The following is a 27,403-nucleotide window of genomic DNA, read 5'->3' as shown; positions in this document are numbered from 1 at the left end:
TGATGGCCTTTTTATCTGTCTAATACAATGGAAACGAGGTGGGTCGGAGGATATCAGGAGGAAGAAAGGGCGGATGGTGGAGCGGTGCACGCCCCTGCGTATTGATCGCCTCCGAGCGCACGTTGGAATAGTTGTTGAGGGATCAGTTCCTGGTTTCAATTCGTTGTTCCTCCTTTAGTCCTTTTTCTCCATCATTTTCTAGGATTTTTTTACGATTCAATCGAGGAGTCTGGATTGGTTGAGACTGGAGCCTGTTCTCTGGGACAATTCAGTGGGTTGTAGTTGAGGAGAGAGGAAGAAACCACTCTTCATCCAATAGAAAAGTATTGCGTGTATTTGTCGTGGGCAACGGCGAAAACTAAATATCGCTCATGATGATCCGGAGATTAGGGTTTAGAGAAAAATTTTAAGGCATATCTCAAGACAATACCAGCCAAAAGTTAGTCCTTATGGATTTCCGGAGAAAATTCTAAATGACTTAATTTATTCCACTCTCATATGTTATTGAATTTTTCTATCCTCAAATGTTGTTGATGAAGGCAACAATAACTGTTTTAGTCAATTGAGGAATTGTTTGTTAATTAATTGTTTAAATCGAATATGAAATGATTTCACGGAATTTCCATTTTCACAGCCGAATATCGCAGAACCTATTTCTCTATATTATAAAAATCCAAATCGACTTCTGGGGATTAAAATTTGGTACTCGAAATTAAGACTTCAAAATTAAGGGTCACAAGGGTCAAAATGTGGGTCATAAGGGTCAGAATAAAGGTCACGGGGGCTAAAATAGTGATCATGAGGGTCAGAATAAGGGTCATAAGGATTAAATAAGGATCACGAGGGTGAAAATAAGGGTTATGAGGGCCAGATTAAGGGTCATGGGTCAGGTTAAGAGTCACAAGGGTCAAATTAAGGGTCTAGATAAGGGTAACAAGGGTCAGATTAAAGGTTTAAATAAGGGTCACAAGGATCAAATTAAGGGTCACAAGGGTCAGAAAAAGTTCCAAATAAGGCTCGCAAGGGTCAGATTAAGGGTCATATCGGTCAAATTACGGGTCCAAAAAGGGTAAACAAGGATGAGATTAAAGGTCAGATTACTGCTTTCCCAGCACTAATTTTTGTGGTAATGGCCCAATTAGCAAAGAATTATCTTCAAACTCGAATCGTTAATTCATGAATTCGGTAATGATCTCAAGGATGAGTTAGATGAAAATCTCAAAAGATATCCTTTATAAGACATTTCTTCAGCTGCAAAAGATATCTTGATATTTTTCTTGCAGGATTTCTTCTTCCGAAGTATTATCTGTAACTTCACTCAAAAATCAATTTACAATTGCTCAATTATCTCGCTAATGAATGATTTTAGAGAAAAATCTCAAAAAATATTTTTCGTAGGAAATTTCTTCAGCTACAAAAAATGTCCTATAATATTTTCTCATAAAACCGCTCGTTACCCAGATAATTCAACAATTACGAAAATAATATTTGCATCAAGTAAAATTGTCACCTTCAGCATTATCGCGTCTCCTCTGCCTCCCAAGTTCTTCTCTGAGAAAACCTCTTTCCATTCGTATTCCTGCACTCTGAGTGCTCAGAGCTGATGAAATCATCCATGAGTACGAATTCATCCATGATAATCGTTTCATCCCCCATCTGGTAACGAGGTATGACCCAGTAAGGAAATAGGCCGTGGCTTTTGCCCTCATCCCACCTTTCACCGGTCGACGACATGCGAGTTCACAGTCCTGAAGTCAGGGTATTTCATCACTGAGTGAGGACAAGAGGGCACACCGCTAAAGGGAATGAGAATGGAAAAGCGGGAGGGCTTGCACTCTCGAGCGTACCCGACTCTAGTGCACTAATCACGATGACACTCCGGGGAGCATCGACGTGAATTGGGGACGAGACTTTGGGTATTATCGGTATCCTTCATTCACCGGTTCTTCGTCATCATTATTTGGATCATGAAAAGTTTTTTCATGACGATGATGATGATGGAGAGAGAACATTGATTTCATTGAAAATCGATGGCTGGATGGATTGAAAAGAAAATTTGGTCTTTACTTTTTTGGAAAATCTGGCAAAATAGGGGATTTAAAAAAATTTTTTTTTAATTTTCTGTAAAAAGGATTTTCTATAAATTTTGTATAAAAAGTGTCTTCTGACATTGTTTCTAGACCTGTTGGTGCAAATTTATTTTCAAACGACCCTGGAAGACTTTTAGGGTTAAGGGTCAAATGGCCTCAAGGGTCGAGCGGGTTAAACAAGAAGAACCAGAAAGGGTAATTTGACCCTTTCAAATTGTCAAATGGTCTCAAGGGCCGAGTGGGTTAAACAAGAAGAAGCAGGAAGGGTCATTTGACCCTTAACCCTAAACGTTGTTAAGGGTGATTTGACCCTCAAGAACAATTGACCCTTAACGCCGGAATACCTTGAAGGATAGTTTGGCCCGCAAGTAGCATTTAACCCTCAAATCCAACCATTTTTAAGGATCGTTTGAACTTCAAAACCATTTAGCCATTAAGTCTAAACATTTTCAAGGTTTATTTGAACCTCAAAAACGTTTGACCCTCAACTCCAAATGCCCTTGAGGGTCTTTTGATCCTCAGGACCATTTGAACCTTGACCCTAAACGTTCTCAAAGATGGCTTGACCTTCAGGACAATTTGACCCTCAATTCCAGACGTCGTTAAGGGTCGTTTCACCGCCAACGCCAGACGTTTTTGAGGAGCGTTTGACCCTCAACAACGTTTGACCCTTCATCCTAAACATCCTCAAAGATTATTTGACCATTAAGACCGTTTGACCCGCACGACCATTTGACCCTTAACTTGAAACATCCTTGAGGGTTTTTTGACTCTCATAACCCTTTGACCCTCAACTCCAAATGTTCTTAAGGGTCATTTGACCCTCAAGATAATTTGAACCGCAGCTGAAATAAAAAATCCTCAAGTTATCAAGAGTTATTTGACCCTCAAGACCAGTGGACCCTCAACTTCAATCATCCTCGAAGTTCATTTGGCCCGCACGACCATTTGACTCTTAACTTCAAACATCCTTGAGGGACCTTTGACCCTTAACTTCAAATGTTCTTAAGGGTCATTTGACCCTCAAGATCATCTAACCCGCAGCTGAAATAAAAAATCCTCAAGTTATCAAGAGCTATTTGACCCTTATCGTCAAACGTCCTTGAGGGTCTTTTACCTTTCACAACCCTTTGACCCTTAACTCCAAATATTCTTAAGGGTCATTTGGCCCTCAGGATCATCTGACCCGCAACCCAAATAAAAAAATCTCCTGAATTGACCTAAATACTCGTTTCTCCTAATGATTTATTTTCTCCTACTCTCTCCTACATAAATAATGAGTTTGAGAGAAAAACTCTGATGACCTTTTTTGTGGATAATTTCGTGATCTACAAAAAAGTCTTTTAACATTTCCCTCTGAACCCGATCGTTTCCGAGATATTTACGAGCGAATAAAAAAAATTGTTTGCAGCATCCGACTGCACTAGAACAATGGAGTAATGTGTGTTCCGAAGGGTTGAGACTCTTGTCCCTCTTTTAATTCTTGCGGAAGGGAAGTGTCAAGTGGCAGTGGGCTTGTTTCCCTTAACCTCTTTCATGTCTCAGGGGAAATACTCCACTAACCCGGATTAATCGAGTTATTCGATATCTCGCGTGGCTCTGAACGATTTCCAAGGATTCTCCAGGGGATTTAGTGCACTGGAGTGCAGTGGTATGACAATTATTACAGTCAGACTATTCACTCGGCGCAATTACACTCTTGTCGGCGTGCTGTTAATCATTATGAATGGTTTTGGACATGATGTGGATGACAACATTATTTATATGACAAGATATCATCCCGAAGTGAAATAATAACAAATCGTTTTTCTTTTGTACTTTCTCAACTTTGGAATTATATCAATAGTATTAGGAGGAAATGGCAATTGACATTTTTTTTAGATGATTGAATTCTCAACACAAAATGTTTTCTAACAAATATTTTTTTCATCGCTCCGCGTGCGCAAAATCTCACTTTTCACACATTGTGATGAAAAATAGGGTTCGACACTCGTGGAAAAAGTGCTCGTTGACCCTTGGGAAGGTAGTACTTGCATTTGGCGAGCGCTATCCACCTCCCACGGGTCAAAAAATTATTTTTTCATCACATGTGCGTAAAGTAACATTTTACGCACGCGTGCAGAATCCCACTTTCTACACATTGTGATGAAAAATAGAGTTCGACACTCGTGGAAAAAGTGCTCGTTGACCCTTGGGAAGGTAGTACTTGCATTTGGCGAGCGCTATCCACCCCCCACGGCTCAAAAAACGCTTTTTTCATCACATGTGCGTAAAGTAACATTTTACGCACGCGCGCAGAATTCCACTTTCTACACATTGTGATGAAAAATAGGGCTCGACACTCGTGGAAGAAGTGTTCGTTGACCCTTGGGAGGGTAGCACTCGCATTCGGTGAGCGCTACACACCACCCACGAGTAAAAAAAAAACACTTTTACGCACTCGTATCGAAAAACTCTATTTCGCCCCGGCGAAATCATGTATGAAATTGGCTTGACTTATGTATAAAAATTTTATCGAAAATTTTGTACTCAAATCGCAGATGATTGGAGAGGAATCCGATATTCTCCACTCGATATTTTCGTCACTCCGCGGTATTTACAGGGCCTGACCTTTAGACTAATGACCCCCATAATTCCTTTTCCGATTTAGCAAACGACCGAGATATTTCTGCTCCATTTTCTCCACTTCTGTCCCATTTTTTTTTAAACTAAGGGGTTTAGGCTTTCAGGTGGTCTCGATATTTTTGATCCGATTATTTCTGGGTCACTTATGTCGATAATTGATCAATAATCCTTGAAACTAGTTTCGAAGATTATTTTCAACAATTTTGTTCCCTCTTTTTCCTCCATTAAGGAAACAAAAAAATCTGATCATTAATTGTGATTTAAATGATTCAGTGTTATTTATCGATTATTACTTATTAAATTATCTCGATGTTTATTAGTCCTAGAGAAAAATGTCAGTAGACCTTTTTCGTGAAGAATTTCATTGTCTACAAAAAAAGTCTTGTGATATTTTTCTCCAAATCTCTTACTTTCGCAGATATTCGCGAAATAAGTTCCACAGAACTTGAATTTCTCCAGTTTTTTCGGTTTCTGTTCTACAACCTCGTAACAGGATTATTTATTTAATTGCAGGAGCACGTGCACAGGTACCATGGCCAGAAGATGGGCTCCCTGGAGCCCCACGTGTTCGCTCTGGCTGAGGCTGCTTATCGATCACTCCGGAACACCGAGAGCAATCAGTCTTGTGTTATTTCTGGGGAGAGTGGAGCTGGCAAGACTGAGACAACAAAGTTCATACTCCAGTATTTGTGCTCGGTCACGAGTAATGTTGATACTTGGGTTGAGCAACAGATTCTGGAAGCTAACACGATACTAGAAGCTTTCGGTGAGTTTCTCAAACAATTCAACATTTCATGGACATTAATTTCAAATCAAATACTTCAGTTTCACGGAATAAATTGAATAAACTTGAGAGCAAACAATGATTTATTTTGTTCACAAATATCTTTGAATCTATTCAGTGGATCAAATTTTTTATGTGGTACGAAAGGGTTTTTATGGAAATTCAATCATCTCCTTTAGATTTCTCGATAAAAACTCATTTTGGGTTGAGCGTTAGTTGGCCGTGAGGGTCAAAAGACCTTTAAAGACGTTTGGCGTTGAGGGTCAAACGGTCTTGAGGGTCAAACGACCCTTAAGGGTGTTTAAAGTTGAGCGTCAAACGGTATCGAAGGTCAAATAACCCTCAAGAACGTTTGGAGTTCAGGGTCAAAATATTTTGAGCCTCAAAGACGTTTATTTTTACCCTTAAGGACGTTTGGAGTTGAGGCCTAAATGGTTTTGAGGGTCAAATGACCCTTAGGACGTTTGGCATTGAGGGTCAACCGACTCTTAATGGTATTTGAAGTTGAACATCAGACGGTGTTGAAGGTCAAATAACCCTCAAGAACGTCTGGAGTTGAGTGTCAAAAGATTTGGAGCCTGAAGGCCGTTTGGAGTCGCGGGCCAAACACTCTAGAGGGTCAAACTATCATTAGAAATGTTTTTAGTTGAGGGCCAAAATCATTTAAAGACGTCTGGAGTTGAGGGTCAAACGATTTCTAAGGTCAAATAACCCTCAAGAAGTTTGGAGTTGAGGGTCAAACGACCTTTAAAAACCTTCTTAGGCGAGAGCCAGGGTTTTGAGGATAAGACAACTTTTAAGGACGTTTGGAATAAAGGGTCAAATGTTTTGAGGGTCAAACAACCCTTAAAGACGTTTGGAATTGAAAGTCAAATGGATTTGAGGGTCAAATGGTTGTGAGGGTCAAACAAACCTTAAGAGCATCCGGGGCAAAGGGTCACATTATCTTGTAGATTCAACCCATTAGAGCAGAATAATCAGAAAGGGTCATGTGATCCTCAAAACCATTTGACCCTCAACTAATACAAAAAAAGCATTTTTCCCCTGTTCTCTTCTAATCCATCAACAGAATGATATCAGTTTTATCCACAAAAATCTCTTCTTCTACATCTTCACAAATCATTCTTTGCAAATGTCTCTCAACGTCCCTCAAAACCCCTCCCAAAACAGAAACAACAATCGCTCAATTTCCTTCCAGGAAACGCCAAGACAGTTCGCAACGACAACTCCTCCCGCTTCGGCAAGTTCATGCAAGTCTGTTTCGATTCGAAATGGATGATCAAAGGCTGCATAATCCAGGACTACCTCCTGGAGCAATCCCGGATAACCTTCCAGAGCCCGGGAGAGCGCAACTACCACGTGTTCTACCAACTAGTCGAGGGAGGAATCCAAGACCGCGAGTTCGCCGAGCAGTACCACCTGCTGCCAGCGTCCAAGTACAAGTACCTCAACCAATCAGGCTGCACCAAGATCGAGGGTGTCTCGGAGAGCAAGAAGCTGGACGCCCTTCGACTAGCCTTCAACGTTCTCCAGGTGCCCTCAGAGATGTGCGAGGGCATCTACCGAGTTCTCTCCGCCATTCTGTGGCTCGGAAACTTGAGTTTTCAGGATGTCGACGGCGAACGCTGCGAATTAACGAAGGAAGATGTTGAAATTATTGGCACTGTTGCACCTCTCCTGGGGCTGCAGCCCGAGGACCTCACGAAAGTCGTGTTGGTGAGGCAGATCAACGTCCGGGGGAACATCACAGAGATCCCCCTGAAGGTCCAAGAGGCCAGGGAGAACCGACACGCCATGGCTAAGGCCCTCTACTCAAGGACATTCGCGTGGCTGATCAACCACATCAATAACTGCACGAATCCTGGACAGGACTCCTCCAGGTTCCTCGGGGTTCTCGATATCTTTGGCTTCGAGAACTTTTCGGTCAACAGCTTCGAACAGCTCTGCATCAATTATACGAACGAGAAACTTCACAAGTTCTTCAATCATTATGTCTTCGCTATTGAGCAAGAGCTGTACAAGCAGGAGGAGATACAGTACTCGCATATCACGTTTACCGATAATACACTCTGTCTGGAGCTGATTGAGAAGCCACCGAGGTGTGTGCTTAAACTGCTGACGGAACAGTGCCACATGCCAAAGGGGTCGGACACAGCGTATCTCACGAATCTGCATTCCGAGTTTGAGGGACATCCTTGCTATGTCAAGGGGGATGATCGGAGGAAGTGGGAGAAGGAATTTGGGTGAGTATTCTGTCGTTTTTTTGCTTTCGGGTGGACTCATTGCATTCGGAAAATCTGGAATTTCCTATTTTTTGGGACAGGATAACTAATTTTGGCCTCAGGCGTTCGAATATGATATTTTTGCTTGCGAATGGAAGCTTTGTATTCGTCAAACCTGGAATTTTTATTTTTTTACGTGACGATTACTAATTTTGGTCTCAAGAGTTCGAATATGCTGTTTTTAGATCATGTCCGTATGTGAGCTTTTTTTTCGAAGTTAGTTTTTTGACGATCATTCAAAAAATAAGCGTCGAAATCTTTTTTTTTTATTTACACCAGAAACCCCCTGAGATTTATTCGGCGATGCGTCGAAATCTTTTCAATTATGGCTTAAAATATTCGTTTTTAATTATGGCTTGAAATATTGGTTCGGAGATAGTGGCGACCGCATCATTTGCTTTGAAATTATCGCCTTAAAAAGCATTTAATCGATGGTTAATCATGGTTTAGTCAGGATTTAGTCGAAGTTTAGTCAGGGTTTAGTCGGAGTATAGTTAGGATTTAGTTGGAGTTTAGTCAGGGTTTAGGCGGAGTAGAGTCAGGGTTTAGTCGGAGTTTAATCAGGGTTTAGTCAGGGTTTAGTCGGGATTTAGTCAGAGGTTAATCAGGGTTTAACCAAAGTTTCGTCACGGTTTAATCAATGTTCAATGGAAGTTTAAACCAGTTTAATTGTAATTTGGCGTCTGTTAGATGTTTAACCAGGGCATATGGAGCTCATGTTAGTCATTTGAGACATTTAGGGATCATATTAAGGTTTCATGGTTGGTATATCTTCTTCCCCAATTTACAATTTGGAAGCAAATTGCTAATTGTTATTAAAAAAAAAACTATACTTGATTTAGACTTGTGCCATGCCCATGTAGGCCATGCCCAGATGTAGGTATGTGTGTGTATGTGATCGATCGTTTTTTGACGATAACTGAAAAAATAATTGTTTCAATGAATCCATTGTGATTTAAAATATTCTTCCCAATGCCATTTTGAATGAATTCGATCATGAAATTGATCATTATTAATCATGCATCTGTTATTGACAAAATTTATTTTGAAATCAATATTCAGGGAAAGGTATAATAATGTAACGTTGGAGTAATGTTGGCTGTCAATGTTGAGGCAATGTTGAATTCACTGAATCATTGAATTTAATTTAAAATACATCGTCATAGAGATTCCATTCAGTAGCAAATTACTAATTTATTAGCAAAAATATGTTGACTATGTTGTGACGAAAGGAATTTCCCATTTGTTTTTTTTTTTTTTGGGTGAGGGGGCGGAACACACAAAAATAGGAAATGTGGAATGTGACGAATACACCGCTTCCATTCATAAACAAAAACAAAATCTTCCTCAATAATTACCCCTTTATCATGAAATTCCGTCAAATACTTTTCGTTCCAGACTCAAACATTACGCTGGAGCTGTCACGTACACGGTAGAAGGCTTCGTCGACAAGAATCGAGACGTCCAACAGGACGTGTTCTTCGATTTCCTGAGTAGAAGTACAAACGAGTTTGTCCAGGAAATCACAGTTTACCAGGATCTCCTAGGTTGCACTGTGGCCAGAGCATCTGGAAGCACCACGACGATGTCCAGGGGCACCACGAAGGGAAAGCCAACCCTCTGTGACTCCTTCAGGCACCAACTCCAGGCACTCGTGGACGTTCTCCAAGGGACTACCCCCTGGTACGCCAGGTGCATCAAGCCTAACATGGATAAACATGCGAATCATTACGACGAGAAGCTGGTTCTCGACCAGCTGAGGTACCTGGGGATGCTGGACATCATCAGGATCAGGAAGGAGGGCTTCCCCATTCATCTCCAGTTCTCAGACTTCGTGGCTAGGTACAAATGCCTTGTGAAGGGCAGGACAATGCTGCCAAAGGACGACAGAGAGGCCACCAGGTGCTTGATCAAGAGTCAGGGGATCGAGGAGACCGAGTGGCAGATTGGGAGGACCAAAGTCTTCTTGAGGAGCTATGTTCATGAACCTCTGGAGGATTCCAGGAACAAACTCGTCACGAGAAATGCAATCATCATTCAGAAGATTTGGAGAGCTTACGTTGTGAGAAAAGGTAAATATTTGTGGTTCTATCTGGATTATCTTTTGTCCAATAATTTTCCAAATTTTTGAACAAATTTTCTGCCGAAAGTTATCGATATTTTTAAAAATCGAAGCACATTAATCTCCAGGAGGTGATGATGAAGATCAATGTGCTTTAGGTTCGAAAAATATCAAAAAGTTTAAGAGAAAACGTTGGCCTTCTGGTCCCTCTTAAACTGGTTTACCGCTTCACCACTGAATTCAGTTGAAAAAAATCTGTCCATTGCCTTCTGTAGACTATCGACGTACCCGCGATGCAGCCCTAAAAGTCCAGCACGCCTACCGCGGCTGGAAGCTCCGCATAATGTTCATAAGAAAGCGTCGAGCAGCAATTGTCATCCAGTCCCACCTTCGTGGAGTATTTGCACGAGAGGTAGCAGCAGCCCTACGTGAAATGCGTAGAGTGGACGAGGAGATGAGAAAACGCGAACGTATGGAAGAGGAGAGACGACTCATGGAGGACAAGAAGGCCCTCGAGGACAGTCAAAGGTACGAAAGCCCTCATTTCAACCTTTTACATAACTTTTCCCTCAATGAGGATAAGAAAATATCATCCTTTGTGCCTTATAGCGCTCAGTACAATGGTATTGTTGGGATGGAGCCTGGGTGAGTTTCATTGGATGCACGATAATGCGGGCACTGCAATAACAATGCTAATTGGATGATAAAGCTTTTATAAATTATTTATGTCTGTTAACACGGCCAGAAATTAGTTCAACACAAAGGGGAAGTGACTATTTAGCACAGTTCAGGAAACTTTTTTTTTTACATTTTTATGTGAGGGTTTGACGACCCTTGAGAACGTTCAGGGTTAAGGGTCAAGTGGTCTTAGGGGTCTAGAGGGTTAAAACAAAGGGATCACAAAAGGTAATTTGATCCTTTTCGTTTTTGAGGGTCGTTTCCCCCGTAGGACAAGTTGACCCTCTAATTTGAATGTCCTCAAGGGCCATTTGACCCTCAAGACCACTTGACCCTTAATTATAAATAAACAAGTTTTTTGAATATTCAAGGTTTTGAGGGTCAAACGACCTGTCAGGAGAAAGTCAATTGGTTTCTAAAGTCAAACGACCTTTGAACCTTTAGAATTAAGGGTCAAATGGTTTTAAGGGTCTACTGGATTAGAACAGAGGGATTGGAAAGGGTCATTTGATCCTCGACCCTAAATGTCTTTGAGGGTCTTTTGCTGCTTTGAACAATTTGACCCTCAACTTTGAACGCCCTCAAGGGCCATTTGACCCTCAATATCACTTGACCCTTAATTATAAATAAATAAACAAGTTTCTTGAATGCTCAAGGTTTTGAGGGTCAAACGATCTGTCAGGAGAAAGTCAACTGGTTTTTAAGGTCAAACGACCTTTGACCGTTTAGAATTAAGGGCCAAATGGTCTGGAGGGTCTACTGGATTAGAACAGAGGGATTATAAAGGGTCATTCGATCCTCGACCCTAAATGTCTTTGAGGGTCTTTTGCTGCTTTGGACAATTTGACCCTCAACTCTGAACGTCCTTAAGGGCCATTTGACCCTCAATATCACTTGACCCTTAATTATAAATAAATAAACAAGTTTCTTGAATGCTCAAGGTTTTGAGGGTCAAACGATCTGTCAGGAGAAAGTCAACTGGTTTTTAAGGTCAAACGACCTTTGACCGTTTAGAATTAAGGGCCAAATGGTCTGGAGGGTCTACTGGATTAGAACAGAGGGATTATAAAGGGTCATTCGATCCTCGACCCTAAATGTCTTTGAGGGTCTTTTGCTGCTTTGGACAATTTGACCCTCAACTCTGAACGTCCTTAAGGGCCATTTGACCCTCAATATCACTTGACCCTTAATTATAAATAAATAAACAAGTTTCTTGAATGCTCAAGGTTTTGAGGGTCAAACGATCTGTCAGGAGAAAGTCAACTGGTTTTTAAGGTCAAACGACCTTTGACCGTTTAGAATTAAGGGCCAAATGGTCTGGAGGGTCTACTGGATTAGAACAGAGGGATTATAAAGGGTCATTCGATCCTCGACCCTAAATGTCTTTGAGGGTCTTTTGCTGCTTTGGACAATTTGACCCTCAACTCTGAACGTCTTCAAGGGCCATTTGACCCTCAATATCACTTGACCTTTAATTATAAATAAATAAACAAGTTTCTTGAATGCTCAGGGTTTTGAGGGTCAAACGATCTGTCAGGAGAAAGTCAACTGGTTTTTAAGGTCAAACGACCTTTGACTGTTTAGAATTAAGGGCCAAATGGTCTGGAGGGTCTACTGGATTAGAACGGAGGGATTATAAAGGGTCATTTTATCCTTGACCCTAAAGGCCTTTGAGGGTTGTTGCTCCTTTGGACAATTGGACCCTTAACTGGGAGCGTTCTTAAGGGGCGTNTTGGTTTCTAAAGTCAAACGACCTTTGAACCTTTAGAATTAAGGTTCAAATGGTTTTAAGGGTCTACTGGATTAGAACAGAGGGATTGGAAAGGGTCATTTGATCCTCGACCCTAAATGTCTTTGAGGGTCTTTTGCTGCTTTGGACAATTTGACCCTCAACTCTGAACGTCCTTAAGGGCCATTTGACCCTCAATATCACTTGACCCTTAATTATAAATAAATAAACAAGTTTCTTGAATGCTCAAGGTTTTGAGGGTCAAACGATCTGTCAGGAGAAAGTCAACTGGTTTTTAAGGTCAAACGACCTTTGACCGTTTAGAATTAAGGGCCAAATGGTCTGGAGGGTCTACTGGATTAGAACGGAGGGATTATAAAGGGTCATTTTATCCTTGACCCTAAAGGCCTTTGAGGGTTGTTGCTCCTTTGGACAATTGGACCCTTAACTGGGAGCGTTCTTAAGGGGCGTTTGACCCTTATAAATATTTGATCTAACGTCATTAATGATCACTTGACCGTCAAGACTACTTGACCCTGAAGTATAAATAAGACAAAAGATTCCTGAATTGTCAAATGGCTTTGAGGGTCAAACGATCTTTAAGAACGTTTGGGGTTGAGGGTCAAATGGTCTCAAAGGTTTAGCAGGTTGGGGCAGAGTAATCAGAAAGGGTCATTCGACCCTTAACCCTCCACGTCGTCAAGCGTCCATGGCCCTTTAGGACAATTTGACTCTTAACTCTCAACGTCCTTAACGGTGGTTTGACCCTTATTAACATTTGATCCTTAGCCCTGAACGTCATTAGGGACGTTTGACCCTCAAAAACCCACTTGCTCCTCAATTATAACGGACAACAAAAAATCTTGACTTGTCAACTGGTTTTGAAGGTCAAACGACCTTTGAGGACGTTTGCAGTTGGGGGTCAATTGGTCGTGAAGGGTCAAATGACCTTGGGTTAAGGGTCAAATGGTCTCAAGGGTTGAACATGGAACAAAGTGATCAGAGAGAGTCATTTGACCCTGGACCCTACCCATCTTCAAGGGTCGTTTGGCCCTTACGCCCATTTGACCTCGAGCCCCAAACGTCATCAAGGGTCGTGAAACCCTTTGACCCTCGACTAAAAACAAAAAAAAGTTTTCAAAATAGTGCGCTGAGTAGTCATTTTCTCATTGTTCATTTTTTCCCCGACCTCAAAGAAATTACCAAAACCTTTTTGAAATAAAATTATCCTCCACAAAAAATATTCCTCACGACTTTCCCATTATCTCGTTCCCAAAAAGCCAGTCAAATCCACTAATCACCTTTCTCCCCTTGGCATTAAATTCTCCCTAAAAAACCTCTTTCCAAATTTCCAGAAAAGCACAAGAGGAGATCGCCGCCCTCTCCCAAATGGCGGAGCAATTGAACTCAAAAATGGCAACAACTGAGCTCCAATCCGTCGATCTCGACAACCTATTCTCCTTCCTCTCCGACGTTCAGTCCACAAAAACCCACCAGACAATCGAAGAACTTGGCGAGCAGATGGAGGAGCTCGTTGAGGACCTGGACGCCGAGCTGGAGAGTGTCATTCAGCTGGAGATGGAGATGATTGCAAAATCGGATTCCAAAATGTCGAACCTGAATTCGCCAGATGCACCCAGGAACGGCACCAAGATGGGTCCCCCCAGCCTTCCTGAACCCACAGGTCCACCACCCCCACCCCCACCCCCTCCCCTTCCCACAAATGGTGAGACAATTGACACGAACGAGCCAATTTACGAGTCTGTGCTGCCCAGGGATGAGAGTGAAACGAGTGTTCCCATTCGTATCAATGGGCACTCGACCCAGACGAATGGAGACACCTGTCCATCGCCTCCACCAGTTCCAGTGACGAAAATCATCAAGGAACCGGTGATTAATAGTCCACCTTCACGTCCGGAGTCTAGGAACTCTACGAATCATCATTTGGCGCATCAGACTAATGGAGGACATCATCAGATGATGCCGAATGGGCACGACGTGGGGGTCGTGGGTGGGCAGAACGTGGGGGCGCAAGGTCAGGGTGTGCAGGCGCAGATGCAGGTGCAGCCGAGTGTGCAGGGGCTGCAGAATGGCGGGGGCCAGGGGCAACCGGAGAGGGAGCAAAGGAGAAAGTTCAGGGTTGAGAGGAAGCTGCAGGAGCTGGAGGACAAAAAGGAACCTGTGGAGCATGAGGTGAGTAACGTTTGGCGTACGAAAAGTATCCTTCGAGCAAGAGTAAAATGTTTCTCTTTTGAAAGGTCCTGGGACATATTTTTGTATCAAGAATATCGTATTCTTGCATTAAGGCCCGGGTGTATTGTCTTTCGAACGTTGTCTCGATGTTTTTGTTCATCTTTCGTCATCTGAAATTGTCAATGAACTCCTGTATCATGCAGAAGTTTTGAAAAATTATGAGTGAATAATCAAAAGAAAGTAGAAAATATTCTTAATTTTTTCAAAGAGCATTTTTAATTTATATTCAGAATAAGTTGGATAACAAGAAATTGAAAAATGTATCTGATTTACGGTGACAGACACTTCGATACGAGTTCAAATCATTCAACTCCATTCCACTGCTTGATTCCCCAGGTATTGTACCACGACATCGTAGAGTTCGCTCAAAACTACTTCAACAGTCACGAGAGATCGCCGGAAGGTACAATAATGGCGACCCTGACCCGAAAATCCCGAGGCAAAAGCATAGAATTCATCCCCAAGTACGAGATGGTGACCTATTACAAGGGTTCCACCATTCCCAATTCTCACATCCACATGTACGACCCCGACAACGTCAACCTGGCCTGTTCGACATTCCGAGACCTCTGCAAGTACCTGCGAGGGGAGATGAAGCTCGAGCAGGAGATCACGACGATCCAGTCGATAATAAGTAACGGGATCGAACGAGAGGAGATGAGGGACGAGATCCTGGTGCAGTGCATGAGACAGGCCACGAATAATCCGAACCCCGAGTGGGCGGAGAGGGTCTGGCTGCTCCTCTGCCTGGCAATCGTCGCCTTCCAACCGTCAAAACTCCTGTACAAGTACTTCGTCTCATTCCTCCGCAAGAATCTAGCCCTCGAGGGAAAGCTGAGGCAGTACGTCCAGTGGTGCGTCGACAACTGCAAGAACACTAAAGTCTCCTGTCGACAGTTCCCCCCTTCGACTGTGGAGATTGCAGCCATGAGGAGGTTGGGGACCATTGTTTGTCGATTTTTCTTTCTCGATGGAAGGACTAAAGCCATTGATGTGCATCCAACGGACACAGCTGCTGATGCGGCTGCCAAACTTGCTGAGAAGCTGGGATTGAGGTGAGTTGTGTAAATGACTCACGGATATTTAGTAATTTTTGGGAAATAGAATGCTCTCATGGTTGAGAAAAATTTCAGTATTAGTGAGATAATTTAATAAATTAGTGCAAACAAAACATTTTCGATAATTAGTTGATGATCTGTGCGGGGTTAATGATGATTAGGATTTGTTAATGATCGGATGACGAGCGATTCCATCGCGAAAAAAAATTGTTTTTGTTTTAGTTGAGGGGCAAACGACCTTTAATAATGAAATGACCTTTAATAACGTGAGAGATTGAGTTACATGACCCTTTCGAATCACTACTCTAACCCGTTTTATCCTTAAGACCATTAATACTTCACGTTCTTAAGAGTGGTTTGACGATCGAGATCATTTGATCCTCAACTCCAAACTTTGTTCAGGGCCGTTTGACCCTCAACTCCAAACGTTCTTAAGGGTCGTTTTACTTAGAAGATCCTTTGACTCTCAGATCTAAACATTCTAAATTGATGTTTAACCCTCAAGACTATTTTACTGTCAACCCTAAACCCTACACGTTATTAAGGTTTGTTTGATCCCCCGAACATTTTACCCTCACCCCTAAACCTTCGTAAGGGTTGTGTGACCCTTCAGATCATTTGACCCTCGGCACTAAACGTTCTAAATTTTTGTTCGATCTCCAAGGCCATTTTGCCGTCAACCCTAACTGTTCATAAAGTTTTCTATGACTCAAGACCATTTGACCCTCAATTGAATATGTCCTTAAGGGTTGTTTGACTCTCGAAACCATTTAACCCTCGACTAAAAACATTATTAATGGTCGTTGGACCTTCAAAACTACTTAACCTTCAACCTCATACGTTTTGAGAGTTGTTTGACCTTCAACTCGAAACTTTCTCAAAGGTTGTTTAACCCTCAAGACCATTTTACCCTTATTTCAAGCGACCTTAATGGTCTTTTCACCTTAAAAACCATTTAACCCTCAACTAAAACATGACTAATGGTTGTTTAACCTTTAAGACCATTTAACCCTCAACCCCAAACGTTCTTGGGAGTTGTTTGCCCTTCAACTCGAAACTTTCTCAAGGGTTGTTTAACCCTCAAGACCATTTTACCCTCATTTCAAGCGACCTTAATGGTCTGTTCACCTTAAAAACTAATTTAACTAATTTAACCCTCAACTAAAACATGACTAATGGTCGTTTAACCTTTAAGACCATTTAACTCTCAACCCCAAACGTGCTTGAGTTTTCACCTTCAACTCGAAACGTTCTCAAGGGTTGTTTAACCCTCAAGACCATTTTACCCGCATTTCAAGCGACCTCAATGGTCTGTTCACCTTAAAAACCATTTAACCCTCAACTAAAACATGACTAATGGTCGTTTAACCTTTAAGACCATTTAACTCTCAACCCCAAACGTGCTTGAGTTGTTTCACCTTCAACTCGAAACGGTCTCAAGGGTTGTTTGACCCTCAAGACCATTTTACCTTCACTTGAAAAGACCTTATGGGTCTTTTCACCCTAAAAACCATTTAACCCTCAACTAAAAACATTACTAATTGTCATTCGATTTTCAAGACCATTTAACCCTCAACCTCAAACGTTCTTGAGAGTTGTTTGACCCTCAAGACCATTTTACCCTCACTTCAAGCGACCGTAAGGCTCTTTCGACCCTAAACACCATCAAAACCTCAACAAAAAAAAAGTTTCCTGAATTATGCGAAATAATCAGTGTCTCATAACGTTTCCCCCTAAATGAGAGAATTATCATTACCGAGATGAACAAAAATATTTCTGATCATTGCCCACAGGTCCCTGGAAGGCTGGGCAATCTATCAAAGTCGTCCAGACGGTGAGGAACACGTCCGAGCGCATGATTACCTCTACGACGTGATCGCCGCTTGGGAAATGAAGCAATGCAAGCTCAACACCTCCACCTCCTCCTTCTCCACCCTTCGGCGGGGTTCCAATCAGACCCTGGGCAGTGGTGACAATCGATTCGTCTTCAAGCGCCGTCTGTTCCGGAACACTCGTGAGCTGTCTCAAGACCCAGTGGAAGTCAACATGTTGTACTCACAGGCGGTCTACAATGTAGTCAAGTGTGATGACTTCCCAGTCTCAGAGAAAGTGGCCCTCCAACTGGCGGGTCTCCAGGCCCAGGTGTCCCTGGGTGATCCGAAGGACAACGATAGGCTTGATTATTACAGTGAAGTTGATAGCTTCTTGCCTTATCGAATCAGCAGAGCTCGAGGGGACGATGTCTGGGTGCCCATAATTGCGCAGGCTCATAAACAATATGGATGTGGGAGATCTGAACTCACGGCTAAGGTACGTTAGGGAGAATGGTGGCACTTTTTTTTAACTAGGCGACATTTCAACTACGATGTTTCAACTAGGACATATCAACTGTTTTTAAAAAATTACTACATTTCACATATTCAGAGTCACAAGGGTCAAAATAAGGGTCATTAGGATCAGAATAAGGGTCGTGAGGGTTAGAATAAGGGTCATGAGGTTGTGAATAAGGGTCACAAGGGTCATAATATGGGTTCCAAGGGTCAAGGGTATAAGGGCTGCAAGATTTGTGATAAGGGTCAGATCAAGGACCCAAATAAGGGTTACATGGGTTGGATTAAGGATTACAAAAGTCAGACTAAAGATCATGGGGGTCAGAAACTAAGGGTCACAAGGGTTACAATAAGGGTCTCTATATGTCAGTCTCTGTATATTATAAAAATCCAAATCGACTTCTGATGATGAAAATTTGGTACTCGAAATTAAGACTCCAAATTAAGGTCACAGGGGTCAAAATAAGGGTCATGAGGGCTAGAATAAAGATCACGAGGGTCGGAATTATCTTAACAAGGATTATATTAAGGATCGCAAGGGTCAGTTTAAGGCTCATGAGGGTCAGAATGAGGGGCACAAGAGTCAGATTAAGGGTCATAAGGATCAGAATAAGGTACGAGGGTCATATGGGTCAGATTAAGGTTTACAAAGGTTATAATGAGGGTCAGATCAAGGATCCAAATAAGGGTCACATGGGTCGGATTAAGGATTACAAATGTCAGAAACTAAGGGTCAATAAGGGTCTGTATATCTCTGTCTCTGTATATTATAAAAATCCAAATGGACTTCAGATGATCAAAATTTGGTACTCGAAATTAAGGTCACAAGGGTCATGAGGGCTAGAATAAAGATCCCGAGGGTCGAAATAAGTTTGACAAGGATTATATTAAGAGTCGCAAGGGTTAGTTTAAGGATCATGAGGGTTAGAATAAGGGTCACAAAAGTCAGCTTAAGGGTCACAAGGGCCAGAATAACGGTTACAAGCGTCATTTGGGTTAGATTAAGGGCTACGAGGGTTGTAATGAGGGTCAGATTAAGGATCCAAATAAGGGTCACATGGGTCGGACTAAGGATTACAAATGTCAGATTAACGGTCATGGGGGTCAGAAACTAAGGGTCACAAGGGTCAATAAGGGTCTGTATATCTCTGTCTCTGTATATTATAAAAATCCAAATGGACTTCAGATGATCAAAATTTGGTACTCGAAATTAAGGTCACAAGGGTCATGAGGGCTAGAATAAAGGTCCCGAGGGTCGAAATAAGTTTGACAAGGATTATATTAAGAGTCGCAAGGGTTAGTTTAAGGGTCATGACGGTCGGAATAAGGGTCACAAGAGTCAGCTTAAGGGTCACAAGGGCCAGAATAACGGTTACAAGCGTCATTTGGGTTAGATTAAGGGCTACGAGGGTTGTAATGAGGGTCAGATTAAGGATCCAAATAAGGGTCACATGGGTCGGACTAAGGATTACAAATGTCAGATTAACGGTCATGGGGGTCAGAAACTAAGGGTCACAAGGGTCAATAAGGGTCTGTATATCTCTGTCTCTGTATATTATAAAAATCCAAATGGACTTCAGATGATCAAAATTTGGTACTCGAAATTAAGGTCACAAGGGTCATGAGGGCTAGAATAAAGGTCCCGAGGGTCGAAATAAGTTTGACAAGGATTATATTAAGAGTCGCAAGGGTTAGTTTAAGGGTCATGAGGGTCAGAATAAGGGTCACAAGAGTCAGCTTAAGGGTCACAAGGGCCAGAATAACGGTTACAAGCGTCATTTGGGTTAGATTAAGGGCTACGAGGGTTGTAATGAGGGTCAGATTAAGGATCCAAATAAGGGTCACATGGGTCGGACTAAGGATTACAAATGTCAGATTAACGGTCATGAGGGTCAGAAACTAAGGGTCACAAGGGTCAATAAGGGTCTGTACATCTCTGTCTCTGTATATTATAAAAATCCAAATCAACTTCTGGTGATGAAAATTTGGTACTCGAAATCAAGGGTCAAAATAAGGGTCACGAGGATCAGATTAAGGGTCACAAGGGTCAGAACAAGGATCATGGGGTTCATGTGGGGGTTGCCCCCTAGCATCTTCAATTATTAATCCCTGTCCACAGTATAACAAAAGAAATTGCATTTATCACTCAGAAAATTGTACTGAAGATGAGCCCAAAAACCTCATGATCACATCCATCCCAAAGCTACAATACCAAAATCATCCAAAATTTCAGGTGCTCTACCTCTCCTGCGTGATGCAGTACCCCCTCTACGGCACGACAATGTTCAACGTCACCTACCGCGGCTACTGGTCCTACGGTAACCAGCTAATCCTGGGTATAAACTGCGACGGCCTGATGCTCATAAAACCCGAGGACAAATTCGTCCTCTCAGAATATCGGTACCAGGACGTGGAGAGCATAATGCTGGACCCCAGCGACTCCTTCATCACGATATCCCTCCTCCGACACAATCCCGACAGTTCCCACAAGTGTTTCGTCTTCGAGACCCCCCAGAAGAACGAAATAGGAAGCTTAATCGTAAGTTACTGTCCAGCCCTAGCAGGATGGATCACCGAGAACGAAGCCCCAACGAAGCGAGCAAAATGCATCACAAACGAGGACAGAGTTCGATTGTACCACAATTTAGTCAACTGCAGGCGAACCCTAGTGGACTCAGAGGCCCTGAGGAAGCCCCAGGACTCTGGCGGTGGTTTTCTGAGGAACACTCTCCGAAGATTATCAAAACACAGGATTGAGAAGTTGAGGCAGGAGCACGGCAACAGCACAGACGACGGAGAGACGTACAAAGGCTTCCACCACGCCTACTGGGCCTTCAGCAGAGGCTCCATTCCCCAGAGTTTGACGAAGCTTCCTGACCCCGAAGAGCAAATTGCCCTTTCTGTCTTCCAACTCGTGCTGACTTACGCTGGACTAGGGCAGAATGGTGACACTGTGAGAAGGGTTGAGGACGAGCACGTTAATCTCATTCAGTCTGTGATGGAGAGGTGCATGAGGAAGGAGAACCTCCTGGGGGAGCTGTATCTCCAGTTGATCAAGCAGACGACCGATCATCCTGATCCCAACAGCAGAGTGAACCTGCGACACTGGGCACTGCTGTCTCTGGCTTGCTCTGTCATCCTTCCACCTCAGAAGATCATCAGAAAGTATCTGATTGCTCATCTGAAGAGGTGTGCCAGTGATTATGTCACTGAGGAGGGAAAGTACGCGAGATTCGCTGAGAAGTGTCTTTACAAGACTCAGGGGACGAGGAGGAGGCAGTGGCCACCTAGCAGGGAGGAGATCATGTGCACCATCAACAGGAGACCCATCTACGCGAGGTTTCACTTTATGGATGGACAGTATCATGCTGTGGAGTTTCATCCTTCAGCTACGGCTAGGGATGTCATGGAGATCATCAAGGCGAAGATTGGGCTGGGGGAGTCGGCGATGGGTTATGCTATTTATGAGGTGCTGGGGTCCACTGACAGGGCTCTGATGCCGGAGGAGAAGATCGCTGATGTCATGTCCAAGTGGGAGAGGTACAGAACTAGTCAACAGTCGGCCCAGCCACAGCGAAAGCATGGCCATCATCTGTTCTTGTTTAAAAAACATCTCTTCTTGGATCAGTACATGAATCTGGGGGATCCGGTGGAGAAGGAGTTACTGTATCATCAGGTGCTGCATGATCTCAGGGCTGACAAGTTCCCGATTACTGAGAAGGAAGCTATGATGCTGGCGGCGCTGCAGGCGCAGCTGGAGCTGGGCGATTGCTTGGATACTGTCAGTGGACCTGAGTACAGGACTGTTGCTAGTCACTGTCTGCCATCCAGGATTGCTCCCAATATCAGTGTCGAGGGCATTGTTCAGCATCATCAGTCACTCAGGGGGATGACTCCTAATGAGGCGAAGAAAGCCTTCTTGAATTTTATTCAGTCGTGGCCACTGCACAGGGCTACTATTTTCGATGTCATGCAGTCGTTCACGTCCAACTGGCCGAGGGTACTGTGGCTCGCTGTCGATCAACTTGGGCTGCACTTGCTGGAGCACAGGTCCAGGAATGCATTGTGCACTTATGAGTACAGCAGTATTTTGAGCTACAGTCCTGCGTTGAACTGTCTTATGATCATTACGGGGACTGATAAGAAGCAGAGCAAGGTCATTTTAACCACTTCACAGGTGAGTCGGGGGAGCATAATTTTTTTTCATTTTTGAATGAAATTTCTGGGAGAATTTTGGGCAGTTCTTGGGGAAGGATGGGCTCTCGGAAATTTTAAAGAATTTTATAATGGGAAATTTAGAATTTCCGGTGGTTTTTGCATGTAAATGTACACTTTGAATTACGAAATTCATTGAAATTTATTATTTACAGTGATTTTTCGAGGTAATTGTAAATTTTAGTTGAATTATTTCATGAAGAGTCACAGAAATCAGGAAAATTCAAGTACAGTCTACAGATTTTTAGTTGATTGAAAATTTAGGGTAATTTTTTAAGTAAGTTGGGAAATTGTCGTGGTTTTGCTGCTCAAAAATTTGAAATTTTGTTGAATTTACAGTGAAATTTTGAATTTTATGGTTTTTTAATTAGTTAACTCAAATCAATCGATGAATTAATGCATTTATCAGTTTCATTTCACCAGTGATCGGTAAATTTCTTGAGAATTTAGCTTTTATAGAAATGAAAATTGTCGAAGGATGAATAAAATGGTAAAATAACTAGAGATAAGACTTGATTACGTTCGAAGTTTTACATAAAAATCAGTAACATTCAAGTGAACGTATTCTAAAATTTTTAATTCATTGCAAAATTTTACACGATGTGAAAAACTCAGGAATTCTCGTTTTCTTGCTGCTCAAAAATTTGAAATTTTATTCAATTTTCAGTGAAATTTTGAATTTTATATTTTTTTAATTAGTTTTTTTAATCAAATCAATCGATGAATTAATGCATTAATCCATCACTTCTTTTTCTCAAGTGATAGATCGATTAATTTCTCGAAAATTTAGCTTTTGTAGAAATGAAAATTGTGAAAGGACGAAAAAAATTGTAAAATAACTAGAGGTCAGACACCGATCACTTTCGAAGTGTTACCGGAAACTTTGTACAGACGTCACGTAATTTTTCAAACCCTCTGAAGTTAGTAGGTCAGATAAAAATATTCATAAAATTCTTTACAAGAGCAAGTGTGAAAATATACTTCAATCTTCTTATTCTCGGAGATATTTGCAAAAATACCCATCTTTTTCTTTCTCTATTGAATTCAGTAGCGAAGTCTTAAAGCGGTTTAACTCGACTTAGCGTTTAGTTGAGTTTTTGAGGAATATTTCCGAATCTAAAGGAGATAGCGAAATTTCCATAATCACATTTGTTGTAGCACTCAATCGGCTCTACAAAAAAGGTTATAACAAAAATTTTGCTATCTCCCTTAGATTCCGAGATATTCATTGAAAACTGGTCAATAGTCAAAATTGACTTGTACCGTTTTACCACTTCGCTACTGAATTCTTTGTCATTCAATGCATTACCCACTGTTGAAAATTCATGGCTGAAATTTCCCACACATTTTTTAGAAATTTTTATCAACTGCCAGTGCCATTTGAATTTCAATTATTCAATGAAAATGAATAAAAATCAGCATCATCGTCAACATGTTCTAAAAGTTTCAATTCATTGTATCAATTTACAGAATTTGACGCTGAATTTTCGTGCTTTGATTGAAAATTCAAGTAAACTCTGGAATTCTCGTTTTCCTGCTGCTAAAAAATTTTCAATTTCACTGAATTTCCAGGGTAATTTTGAAATTTGGGGATGTCTCGCTCGAAAATTACTACTGAACTGTCCATAAAATTCAGAGGGTCACAGAATCATTTTAAAAAATCTAATAATCACTCCATAATTTTTTCAGGCTTGTCAAATAGCAAATTTGATACGCGAATATACAGAAGTCCTCCAAATACCACCAGAAGTACCAAAGAGAGATTCAGGTATGCCTCAACATATGACCTCAATTCAACCAATAAATGTCACTGCCACAGCCTCGAGTGGTCACAAATCCCGACCAGCCTCAACATTGCACCGAGGAGCACCAGTCATCCACTCGCAGGCTAGCTAAAACAATTTTCTAAAGCCAAAAAAAAAACATTTTCCGTTTTTTAAATCAATGAAGATGGAGTACTGAATGTATTTACCGATGAGGCCTATTGTGACGATTAGCATGAGAGGAATTAGCCTAGTACATTCTTCTTCCAGTATTTATTGTAAGTAATTAGGAGTAATTGAGGATTTTACTGCTGTCGTGAGACACGAGTAATCAACTGCCATTATATGAATTTTACCGACGAAAATATGGAACCAAAGCGGAATTTTGTTTTCTCTTCTTTTGTAAATGCTTTTACGATAAATCAACACTGATGAGACTTTTGTCTCAATCTCTCTCTATCTGTATCATATCAATCGAACAAAATTGAATGGAATAGTGGATTTTTTTGGAAATTATTTCGAATCGTAATTTTGAAAGGTTAAGATGAAGTGGAACGGAAGATGAGTTGAAAATGATTATGGAGATGATTTGAAGATATCTGTGGAATTAATCCGGTTGAGGAAAGTGTCAAGAGATATTTTTTGTGGAGAATTTCAGGAGCTGCACAAAAAAATTCTTTTACTTTTTGCATAATTTTGTTAATAATTTCCATTTTTTTAAGCCGTAAATTTAGAATTTTTATTAAATTATGCACATTTTGCGTAATTAACAAACATTTTCGATTTTTTAAACCGTAAATTAATTTTTTTTATTAAATTATGCACATTTTGCGTAATTAACAAACATTTTCGATTTTTTAAACCGTCAATTTAAAATTTTTATTAAATTATGCACATTTTGCGTAATTAACAAACATTTTCGATTTTTTAAACCGTAAATTAATTTTTTTTATTAAATTATGCACATTTTGCGTAATTAACAAACATTTTCGATTTTTTAAACCGTAAATTAATTTTTTTTATTAAATTATGCACATTTTGCGTAATTAACAAACATTTTCGATTTTTTAAACCGTAAATTTAAAATTTTTATTAAATTCTGCACATTTTGAGTAATTAACAAACATTTTCCATTTTTCAAACCGTAAATTTACGATTTTTATTAAAATTGTCTTTTCATTTTCATCTGTCACTGATAATTACCCACATTTCCTAAATAAAAACCATGTACAAGTCATTTTTTGCATCATCTCCTCTCTCCACTTCACCAATTGAACAAACACGAGTAATTTTCCTAGAGTAATAAATTAATTGCACAGCCTTCTGTACGTTGCTCCTATAAACAACCATTCTATAAACTTTACCGATGAAAATATGGAACCAAAGCGGAATTTTTTTTTCTCTTCTTTTGTAACTGCTTTTACGATAAATCAACACTGATGAGACTTTCGTCTCGATCTCTCTCTATCTGTATCATATCAAACAAACAAAATGGAATGGAATAGTGGAATTTTTCGGGAATTATTTCGAATCGTAATTTTGAAAGATTAAAATGAAGTGGAACGGATGATGAGTTGATAATTGTTATGGAGATTATTTGAGGATGTCTGAAGAATTAATCGGGTTGGGGAAAATGTCAAGAGATATTTTTTGTGGAGAATTTCATGAGCTACACAGAAAGATTATTTCTCGTTTTCCATAATAAACAAACATTTTCATTTTTTTTAAATTGTAAATTTAGGATTTTTATTAAATTATGCATATTTTGCATAATTAACAAACATTTTCGATTTTTTAAACTGTAAATTTAGGATTTTTATTAAATTATGCATATTTTGCATAATGAACAAACATTTTTGATTTTTTAAACTGTAAATTTAGGATTTTTATTAAATTATGCGCATTTTGCATAATTAACGAACATTTTCGATTTTTCAAACCGTAAATTTAGGATTTTTATTGAAATAGTCCTTTCATTTTCACTCATCACCGATAATTACCCACATTTTCTGAATAAAAACCATGTACATGTCATTTTTCGCCTCATCTGCTCTCCACTTCACTGATTAAACAAATAGGAGTAATTTGCCTAGAGTAATAAATTAATTGTACAGCTTTCTGTACGTTGCTCCTATAAGCAGCGATGCAATGTTAATTATCATTCATAATTACGTAGCTTCGAGGAATAATAAATCTAATAATTCAAACATCGTTGCCATATAAAGAATAGTTACATTGCGAGAATCATGAACGAAGGTATAATGACGAATAGGAAGATGAATCTCTTTGCTAATTTCGGTAGAAACGGAATAGCATTTCGACATGAATTTGTTATTTATTTGTGACAATCCTTTGATTGACACTGAAACACGAGGATTAACTGATACTTAGCTTAAGTAGTGTTAGTAGTAATGATTAATTGAATGAATATAAATTATATTGAATTTAACTGAAACTTATTTAGGTTGTGATGGAGTCAGTGGGGGAGAGGTAAAGCGTAACGAGTTGAATTTAACAAGAGTAGTTCATGATCTTCATCATGAATTTTTCCCCAACCAATTCGTTTTTCCTTTTGAAATTGATTTTCTTTACTAATTTTTTCCTTGTGAGATTTTGCTTGGAGTTTTTTTTTTCAGGAAATGATAATTAAATTTATTTTTTTTTTTCTTAGAAGGGAAAAAATAAAAAAGTTGATAAAAATCATCTTTTTTTATTCACGATGATTTAATCAATTCGTTGGTTACCGACCAATGTTGATACGTAAATTTTAAATTCAATGCGATTTAATAATAAAACGCATCAATTTCTGATTTTTTTTTTCTTATTTTAAGGCCCGGGTGTTCTATCTTTCGAATGTTATCTGAATTTTTTTCATCTTTCGTAATCCAAAATTGTCAATTGCGTGGTACATCATGTAGAAATTCCCAAAAATTATGATACAATGATCAGAAAAAATAGAAAAAATTCTGAACTTTTTCAAAGAGCGTTTTTAATTGAGATTCAGAATGAGTTGAAAAAAGGGGAAATTACAAATATCAGATTCGCTGTGGCAAAGTATCTATTAGCTGTCATTTTCCATGGTGGATGACAAAACACTAACTCCTCATGGGAAGTGACAGCTAGGTATCTCAATTTTCAAAACAGTGGCATGTAGTCATCTGCCATTTTTATGTGATAAAAGTGTGATTAAAAAATTCTCCAAAATATTACAACATTTTTCAAAGAACCTTTTCCGTAATAAATGTCTCTGTGCAGTGTGGGAAAAGATTTACGAAATCAGTCTTCCCCCTGCACGATATTGGGTCCCAGGCCGCCGTTTGTCACCGTAAATCAGATACATTTTACAATTTCTTGTTATTCAACTTATTCTGAAAATAAATTAAAAATGCTCTTTAAAAAAATTAAGAATATTTTCTACTTTCTTTTGATTATTCATTCATAATTTTTCAAAACTTCTGCATGATGCAGGACTTAATTGACAATTTCAGATGACGAAAGATGAAAAAAAAAATCGAGATAACGTTCGAAGGACAG

The 27,403-nt window shown here is 40.4% G+C and overlaps 1 protein-coding gene across 1 annotated transcript in view; it reads left to right on the top strand.

Annotated features, from left to right (window-relative positions):
* The window catches only part of LOC107036051 (unconventional myosin-X), a 50,052-nt gene extending 26,040 nt beyond the window's left edge, over positions 1–24,012 (top strand). Inside the window, exons 4-13 of the mRNA XM_015253773.1 lie at positions 5,229–5,481; positions 6,698–7,742; positions 9,180–9,853; positions 10,119–10,371; positions 10,453–10,488; positions 13,606–14,443; positions 14,840–15,558; positions 17,355–17,871; positions 20,125–22,068; positions 23,796–24,012. Of these exons, the coding sequence (XP_015109259.1) occupies positions 5,229–5,481; positions 6,698–7,742; positions 9,180–9,853; positions 10,119–10,371; positions 10,453–10,488; positions 13,606–14,443; positions 14,840–15,558; positions 17,355–17,871; positions 20,125–22,068; positions 23,796–24,002 (6,486 nt within the window). The 3' untranslated portion in view covers positions 24,003–24,012. The remainder of the gene's footprint in view (positions 1–5,228; positions 5,482–6,697; positions 7,743–9,179; positions 9,854–10,118; positions 10,372–10,452; positions 10,489–13,605; positions 14,444–14,839; positions 15,559–17,354; positions 17,872–20,124; positions 22,069–23,795) is intronic.
* Positions 24,013–27,403: the final 3,391 nt, after the last annotated feature.

Source organism: Diachasma alloeum, unplaced genomic scaffold (genome assembly GCF_001412515.2).
Source record: "Diachasma alloeum isolate Michigan unplaced genomic scaffold, Dall2.0 Dall_scaffold_00203, whole genome shotgun sequence".
Taxonomy (NCBI): Eukaryota; Metazoa; Arthropoda; class Insecta; order Hymenoptera; family Braconidae; genus Diachasma; species Diachasma alloeum.
The sequence above is the reverse complement of the archived record's forward strand: the minus strand, read 5'-3'. Positions and strand labels throughout refer to the sequence as shown.